This window comes from Merops nubicus, unplaced genomic scaffold (genome assembly GCF_000691845.1).
Source record: "Merops nubicus isolate BGI_N331 unplaced genomic scaffold, ASM69184v1 scaffold12048, whole genome shotgun sequence".
Lineage (NCBI taxonomy): Eukaryota > Metazoa > Chordata > Aves > Coraciiformes > Meropidae > Merops > Merops nubicus.
The window spans coordinates 6,904-15,538 of record NW_008626372.1 but is presented as its reverse complement, the minus strand read 5'-3'; the positions used below and the strand labels follow the sequence as shown (position 1 = coordinate 15,538).

At 46.5% G+C, this 8,635-nt stretch overlaps 2 protein-coding genes across 2 annotated transcripts in view; one reads left to right on the top strand and one right to left on the bottom strand.

Moving 5' to 3' along the window:
• The first annotated feature begins 1,726 nt into the window (after positions 1 to 1,726).
• Positions 1,727 to 2,673, top strand: ARL6IP5 (ADP-ribosylation factor-like 6 interacting protein 5). The gene is made up of 2 exons (XM_008945971.1): positions 1,727 to 1,945; positions 2,269 to 2,673. Exons 1-2 carry the CDS (start codon positions 1,747 to 1,749, stop codon positions 2,439 to 2,441), a joined length of 372 nt encoding a protein of 123 aa, XP_008944219.1. The 5' UTR covers positions 1,727 to 1,746; the 3' UTR covers positions 2,442 to 2,673.
• Positions 2,674 to 6,423: 3,750 nt separating this feature from the next.
• LMOD3 (leiomodin 3 (fetal)) overlaps positions 6,424 to 8,635 on the bottom strand; it is a 5,519-nt gene continuing 3,307 nt past the window's right edge. Inside the window, exons 3-4 of the mRNA XM_008945972.1 lie at positions 8,484 to 8,627; positions 6,424 to 6,450 (exon numbers count right to left, since the gene is read on the bottom strand). Of these exons, the coding sequence (XP_008944220.1) occupies positions 6,424 to 6,450; positions 8,484 to 8,627 (171 nt within the window). The remainder of the gene's footprint in view (positions 6,451 to 8,483; positions 8,628 to 8,635) is intronic.

Here is an 8,635-nt window from a genome sequence, read left to right as displayed (position 1 = left end):
GCTCCAAGCTAGCTGTGATGTGGAGGTGACTTCTGCTTGAAGAATCTCCTGTGTCCAGTAGCAGAACATACATGTATATAAGCCAGGCCCTAGTGTGGTCCAGTGTGAGTCACCTTCCTCCTCCTGCTGCAGAGGAACTCAGATGAAACTGATTTCTTTCCAGAGCAACACTGTTCACTTTTTCCAGCCTGGAAATTTAAGATTGACAATTCAGAGCTAAAAATAATCTGGCTGGCTACAGGGAGTGACTCAGATGCAACAAGCGAGTCTGCCCTGTTGCCACTTCCAGGGGCCCTCTTGGCTTTTCAGCATGAGTAGCAGAAGCAGGTGTGGAACTCGCCTGAATTTTAATCTCTTTCCAGCCAGTTGTCCTGTCTCTTGTTGGCACAACTGACTTAAAGAATCAAGAGCCAGGCTCTGCTCTGAAATGTTTCTTGGGGGCTCTTCCTTCTCTAGGAAAAGGCTCTCTGGCACTGCAGGTAGAGTGTTGGCACATCAGTCCAGCAGCAGATTTGTTCTGCCTGTGCAGGATGTGGAACACAGACCACAAACCATGGCACCCTCCTCAGCAGCAGGGTGGAGTGGTGACTCACAGAGCCTGGTAGCTGTGGGACAGGAAGACAGGCTGCAGAGTCTACCAGAGAAACTCTTGACTACATCTGGCTTCAGCAGGGCAGTGCTGTGCTGCTGCCAGAGCTGGAGTGGCTCGGAGCCCTCAGCTGCTGTGGCACTGGATCAAATGCACATGGAATCTCAGGGTTACCACTGTGTGAGAGGAATGGAACAGAGCCTGGAGCCTGGGGAGTGCAGGAGCAGGCAAAGCAAAGTCATTGCTGAAAGCTTGACTCTGAATACTTGGGAAAGTGGTTTGAGCAGGTGATGTCCTTGCCCTGCTCCAAAAAAAGGAACTTGCTGTTTATAGTTCCAAGCTGACTCCCTCGATGGCTTGGTTTGCTTGGTAACTCTGATAACAATAATAGAACACAAACCTCAGCAGCGACTCTTGCCAGGCCTGCCTCTTCTTCCTACAAGACCTTTATCCTGTACTCCAGATCCTTCTGGCTCTCAGGCAGGCTTGCTCAGGGCTGGGTGTCCATCTGATGTGCAGGTGGTGGTAGGCTCCTTCTGCTGGTTCATAAAATCATTTTGTTGGGGTGTAAACCAACAGGAAGGTTTATTCAGAAATAAGAACGAGTGAAGTAACTTCCTTTCCTCAGCACTCTCCTACCTTCCCCATTTGGCAAACCTAGACAAGGTAGTATGAAAAGCTAGTTCATCTGAAGGCCTAGGCTGAGCCTGGCTCTGGGCATGTTTAGGGAGAAGATCAATCCCTTGCACAGCTGATTGTTGGCTCCATCTGCTCTTGGGATTTGGTAACTGTAGGACTGATACCAAATGAATGTGTTGGCTGCACAAGCAGGAGAGGTCCTGGTGCTAAGTGATTCTTAGGAGGTGCTGCATCAACTCATTATCCCAAACTGTGCTCAGAAAGAGAACATAAGGGCAGAAGTTGTCTAAACTCACTACTAAGGGTTGCTGGTACAGTGGCACTTGTTGCTTATTTAGCTTCTGCCTAAAAATCAGAAGTTGATCAAGCTGTTGACAGCAACAACTGACTTATTAATGTGTTACCTCCCTAGTGACAAGTTACCACTGAGCTGGATGTTTGTTACACGGGCACAAGTGGTGAAGGCTCTGAAACAGATGACTTTTTTCTCTCTCTCCAGATTCCTGAGTCCCCTGAACATGCTGATTGGTGGTGCTGTGGTGGTGCTGATGTTCATGGGGTTTGTGTGGGTGTCCCACAACAAGGATATACTCCGCAGGCTGAAGAAGCAGTACCCAACCACGTTTGTGGTGGTCATCATGCTGTCTAGCTACTTCTTGATCTCCTATCTGGGAGATGTCATGGTGTTCATGTTTGGGATCACGCTGCCTCTCCTCTGTAAGTATATTTTCTCTTTTCTGGGGGGCTGGAGGTGTGTGGCTTGAGCTTCCTTAAATAAGTCTGCAGAGTCTAACTTGGCTGTTGCCTTTACTATCTCTGTTTAAATGACCTCAAAACAAAATTTCAGGGAAGGGGACAGCAAACAGCACAAGCCAGCTTTAACATTATTACTAAATGGATACCTGCAGTTATTTAAGCAGTCATTGAGACTTCATCTTCTTCCAGTGATGTCATGGCACTGGAGTGCATCTTAAGATGAGTGCTGCAAGAAGCATGCATTCCTTGGGCATTAACAGTTGACGTGTGTTTCTGTCACACAGTGATGTTTGTCCATGCTTCTCTGAGGCTCCGGAACATGAAGAACAAGCTGGAGAACAAGATGGAAGGAATAGGCTTGAAGAAGACCCCAATGGGCATCATACTGGATGCTTTAGAGCAGCAAGAGGATAGCATCAACAAACTGGCTGACTACATAGCCAAAGTGAAGGAGTAGGCAGCTGCAATGGGGTGTTTTTACCTGTTGCAGGAGTGTAGTTGCTATTTACTGTTGTTGAAGCTTGCTTTCAGTTTGTGTACAAAACAGGAAATGCACGTTGTACAGATTAGTAGTTGCAGGCTACAGGTATTCCAGGGTCTTCAGAGCTCCTCTAAGAACATAAGAGCAGCAACTTTTTTCTATTGTATAGCAAAATGTTCTGGTGTTTACAGAAATATATACTAACTTACCCGTGTTTGCTTGTTTCTTCTGGGGCGCAGAGGAGGAAGAGGTGGAAGCCTGTGGAATGCAGCCTCTCAAACTGTCTTGTAGTAAATTTGTTCATTAAAAGTAACACCCCTTTCGTCTCAGTTCTACAAGATGGCAGTTCAGCCAGTTTATGCTGGGTAGCACCTTCAGGCTGGCAGTGTTCAAGGTGAGCTGGAATGTTTCAAAAGTAGTCCTCCCAATCCCCCACTGGAATGGTCTGTGTTGAGGCCACATTGGTACCTTAACTGGCAAGCAGTAAAACCATGCAATGCTGGTAATAAATTTGGGTTCCTGTCCTCACATTCCTCCTTTAGCAGCTTGGAAACAGTCTAAATAGATCTAAGCATGAAGAATAGACATGGCACTGTGCCTCTGTCACTTACACTAGAAGGCATCTTTGGTCTCTTTAGAATCTTGATCTGTAGAAACTGCTCCTCTCTGCAAGAGAGACAAATTTCCCTGCATACCAGCTAAACTAAGGTCAAGCATGAGAGGAAAAAACAACTTTTCAGCTCCATTGGATGAGCTAGGGTTCTACCCTGTTGGTGTTTTTGATACTGCTACTTCAGGACTTACCTTGTTCTGTTTCAGTCTGTCAGGCTGTTCTGTAGGTGGAGGTACACGTGTGTTCTCCAGCGTGGCTCATCCTTTCTTTCTTCTTAACCAGAATGCAAATATTAAGTAAAACACATCTCACTGATTCTCTACTTCTGACACTCTTCAAAGGAATAAACTGGATTTCAGGTTTACAAGTAAAAGCAATAAATGTCAAGATAGAGTTTTTGAAAACCCATTCCAAAATCATGAAGATACTTGCCTGTAACGACTCCTGGAAGTGCTGTGGGGGATTCTTTTTATATGTATTTTAACTTAACTGCCAGCTCTGATGGAATTATCTTGATAAACAGGAGCTCAGCAACAACAGGGAGGGGGAAGAAGTTGTCCAGGTGACACTCCATTTCAAATATTCTTGCATTTCTCTTTTCTAAGAAAGTAATTAATTTAACACAAAAAAAAAAAAAAAAAAAACCAAGGATCCTTGAAGTTGGAGCTTCTGTGTAAATTACCATGCTGTTTTCATAGTGATCTGTGTAGGAATCTGAACATGTCATTCCATTAAGTGTTACAGTGATCAGTATTTATTGAAAATGTCTGTATATTCCAGCTGAAGAGCCAATGGCCTGTTCCTCACTTCTAGCGCATGGTCTTTGTTTTTTGAAAACTATTTCCACACTTCAAAAAAACATAGTAGCCTAGGACTTCATCATTACTGTAGAATTTTAAAAACTGCACAGTTCTGAAGAAAAATAAATTCTAATGGTGATTACTGAGTGTGTTTCTTTCTGGCTGGGGACAGTGGTTGGAAAGCTGAGCCTGCCTCTGTTACTGCTTTGAGTGGTGGTGGGAGATCTGCTGCCACCCTGCAGCTCATGCTGCAAGCCCATGCTTGTGAGCAAGCTGCTGGCTTTGAAAGCTCTGTGTCTGTATTAACCTTGGTGAGGTCTGAGGGAGCTCTGAGCTGCAGGAGTGTTACAGCCTTGCTTGTGCATCCTTACAAAGGCTCCTCTCCAGAGCTGCACTTCTTAAGGAATTTGTTCATGGTGCTCCAGTCTCCTATATAACTCTACCTTATTTAACTGGGATTCTACATTTCTTTTAATTACCTGAGAGGGATTTCTTCTTCTAGGATTACTGGGAGCTGTGCCTGGAGCAGTACTAGGAAGCCAGCTCTCCTGCGGTCACAGTGATGATGAAATGTCTGTATCTGGCTGCCTCCCTCCTGTGGCTGCTGGAGAGGTTGCTCAGTGGGAGGACACAGCTCAGAGCAGGGCTTTGCAGGTCCTGCTGCACATACCCTGGTAATATGTGTCGGCTGCTTCTTGGTGTGACAGTAATTTGCACCTGACAGCTTGATCTGTAGATTGTATACCTCTATAATTTCTTTTCCTCTCTTTAACTGTCATAACTGCTGAAGTCTGAGCTGTGCTAGCCTGGCCTTGAAGCCAGTATGGAGAGCACTGTGCTCCCCGAGCTGCCTGGGAGAGCTGCTTTTTGCACTTGCTGCCATGCTCCATGTGTGAGGGCTTGGTAAAAGCACCAAGTTCCTTCACATTCCTACTTTTATCTGTCACAGAAGGAGAGAGCTGTAGGAAATGTGCGATGAGAACGTTACATCCATTTTATGTCTGCCATGCAGAAACAACTCATCCCTCCCCATTATGTGATACTTAAACAACTTGCTATATCTTAGGCAATACATAAACCAGGTTTCCCAAATCTGCAGCATTAGAGTTGCAGACAGAAGCAGAGCTGAGAAGGAGTTTTATAAGCTTGGAAGGTGGAGATTTGAAAGAGGCCAAGTAAGAGATACAGAAAGGACAAGGTTAAATGAAAACTTGAATTAATGATAGTGGAGATTGCCTTGGGTTTAAAGAGGCCCTGGACCTTGCTGATGCTACAGGATTATGACAGTGAATGTGGGAAGGGGGAGCAGGGTGGGACTGGGATTGAGCTGCCAGGGAAAGGTTGCTAAGAGATAGAGGCAGGAGCAAGGAGCAACTCACCTGAAGGAACACTGCCAGGAGCTGCAAAGCTGAACCTTTTCAGCAGGTGTATCAGCCACAGGAAGGCAGGGGAGCTGCATGCTAGCAAAGGGAAGGCTTTGTGCCTTCCACATCCCTTACAGGTTTAAAAAAACCAGAAACAATTGGTCTCCTGTGGCTGTGCTCCACAAAAGTATGACTTACCTGTAGCTGTCCTACATAAAAGGCTTGCAGCAAAGAAGAATTAATGTGATTAAAAAAAGGGAAGAGAAAAAAAAGTCATAAAGATATTAAGGAAATGTGCCAGGGCTGAGAGATGCTACTCACACCCCAGACGAGGGGGAATGATGAGTTTCTTAAGCCCCTGGCAAAGAGAGGGGCAAGGCTCATCCTCCTGCCACAGAATAGTAGAGTGGAGAGAGACTTGAAATGGCATTTCAGCGTGCTCCAAGGTGCCTGTGGTTATGGAAAACATCATGGACAGAGGCAAATTGTCAGGAATTAAGAGTACAGCTCTCAAAGCAGAGCATGGCATCATCTTTTATGTGCTGATCAGGTACAGTACCAACTAGGCTATGTTCTGAAATCGAGGTAGCTTGAAACCATCAGGCCGAGGTGTTTGATGTACCACAGCAGTCATTCTGTTCTGTGAGCATCTTACTAGCCATGGAAGTGCTGCACACATCTTACAGAGAGAGCTTTATTTCATTTCTGTTTCCTTAGCCTAAAAAATGAAGCTGTATACATGGAAACCAAACACATTTCTCACGGACAAGAGAATAATAAAGGAGCATGTGTGTGAAAAGAAAGATAAGATAAAGCACAGCATGTTCCTGCAGAATCTGGCAGCAGAATGACAACGTGGAAGCAAAATAGTTTGCTGACAAACTAGAAAGACAAGGTTATTGATGCCTCTGAGAAAATTCTCCCAGAACAAACTGGAGCCTGAAATCCACTTGGCAGACAGATGGCACCGGGGTTGTTTGATACCCCATGGAAACGCTTGGCGCTGACTTTTCCCATGCCAGCCATTTTCACCACACTTACAGAAGTGTGCACCTCAAGCTTTGTTCCCAAAGAGTCCTGTATACCACCTGGGGTCTGCAGAAAACATCTGCTGAAACAGTTGTGAGTGAAACTGGAACAGTCTTTATTCGGAGTTGTTTTCTCCAGGTCAGTCTGGTCTCTCACTCCAGCTGCTTTGGCAACGGCACCTGCAAAAGGACAGTAAGTATGAGAAAAAGGAAATTTCTCAGTCATTTCCCAAGCCAGTTTTGTTTAACACAAACCTTCAGAAACTGTAAAAAGATCAAAACTACAACAGCTGACAGCTCCAAAGAGCCCTGGTTGGGAACCTCTTTTGTTTGTAATTCCCCACTTGCTGTTGGCAAAGCTCAACGCCCAGGAAATCGATGGATCCCCCCATGGAGAGGACAGACACCCAGCTTGGCTCAAGCAGCAAAACACCATTTCAGAGATGAAACAGAGGATCTCCAGGCAAATAGAGTCACCAAGATCACACAGGTAGGTGAGAATAACACCCCAATGCCCCAAATCCAAGCCCTTTGGTTCAATGACAGGACCAAAAAAACCCAAAACCCCAATACACAGGCCCATTGCTTTACCTTTCCTTGGGCTGTGACAACAATTTTTATCCAGGCCATTTAGGATAGACAGTGAATTGATCCCCCCCAACCCAAATGTTGCAACCCTCATTTATAAAAAGATCCCAAGGATTTGGGGGGAAATATCTGGGCTTCATTATTGCTCTCTAGCACCCAGGTTTCTTAATCTTGTTGTGCATAAAGGGCTGTGGCTAGCGGAGCACTGGTGCCATCCTCCTCCTCCTCCATCTCCCTGAGAGGAAGGGAGGTCCCAGGGCAGTGACAGACCACCCTGCTGTCACAAGCACCATCTTGGCCTGTTCAGAGAAACCGTGACCTTTGTGGAGCAGGTCTTGTCATCTTAGACACGGCACCAAAATGCAAAACATGGGCTGCGAGCTGGAAAGGCCAGAAATGCCCTGAGGAGAGGCCCTGCCTGCAGCCAAGTCGGATTAGGCTGGCTGGCAAGAAACCACAGCCCCAAAACTTCATGTTGGGTCAGAAATGTCACATTAAACCCGGATCTGTGTCAGAGGTCACTGCAGGACCTGCCCCTGCCAAAATTTCAGGACAAACTACTCTTTCTGAAATTACTGAGAGAATAATTATTTCTGTGTATGTATAAATGAAAGCAAAATGTGGCCCGCTATATTAAAATGTCAATATAAAACAAAATATGGATTACAAAATACTACTTGACCATTTTTAATTGCGAAGGATTTTCTGTCCCCTTCCTCAAGCCTTAGCAACACAAACAGATGCATCAACATCACTAACTACAAATAGATCAGGCAGATTTTTAGTATTTCTTGAACACAATGCAAAGAAATACAACAGTAGTTGTTAAATCTTGTGGCCAGCATTTTGAGAAGTGGCCTGTGAGTTTGGTACCCAAGTAAGAGCATCACCAAGAGGCTTTTAGCACGGTTTGAGACTTACCCTTCACACTAAACCTTTTAATTTCATTTCAACCAGACCAGCCACAGCCAGTCCTGGACCACGACTGTACCACAGACCCTCCTCACTCGCCACACCCTGGCCTGGAGGGTTTGTGGCACTGCTGAAGGAGGTGATCCTCACTCAGCCCCGGGGGCCTGGGCATCCACGGCAGGGACAGGGGAGTGTGGCCAGTGTGTTACTGGAAACTCAGCTCCTTAAACGACCTTGGGTGAATTCTTTTGCTGCCAGAGTTTCAGTTTACCCTTTATCAAATGGGCCAAGCAAGGGTGAAGAAAACCACGGCTACTGAGGAGAGAAACCTGTTTTGTTCTGGGGGGCTGGACTCAGGCTAATGTGACAAATAATACCTACTGCTCCCCTAAAACAAATGTCTCATAACAGCAGTTGCCTATTGGAGCCAAGCCACCATCCCTAGTCTGGTATGTTGAGTCTCTGTGGGTTTCTTTAGCTCCTGAGTGAATTCCCTCTCCCCCACCTACCCGGACGCAGGCGGAGCTGTGCTCACTTGTGTCTCTGTGCAAGCCCAAATTCAGCGCTGCCAGGGGCAACAACCACCCGGCTGGTGGCTCCAGGACTGGCAGCGTGAGGCCAGATGCCACCGACAGGAGCCCCAGGGCCCGGGCTGCAGAGGGCAGCTGTGGAGCACACGGGTGCCCGCGGCGGCCCCGGCGCCGGGCACTCACCGGCTTGAGGTAGGCCACGTTGCTCTGACGGATGTCGTTCAGCAGCTGGTCCCTCGGGGTTATCTCCACGAGGGGAGGTGGTCTTCTCCTGGGAATTGGTTTCAGCGTTTTGATGACATCTTTGAGGTTGGTTTTCTCAGCGGGCTCCACGT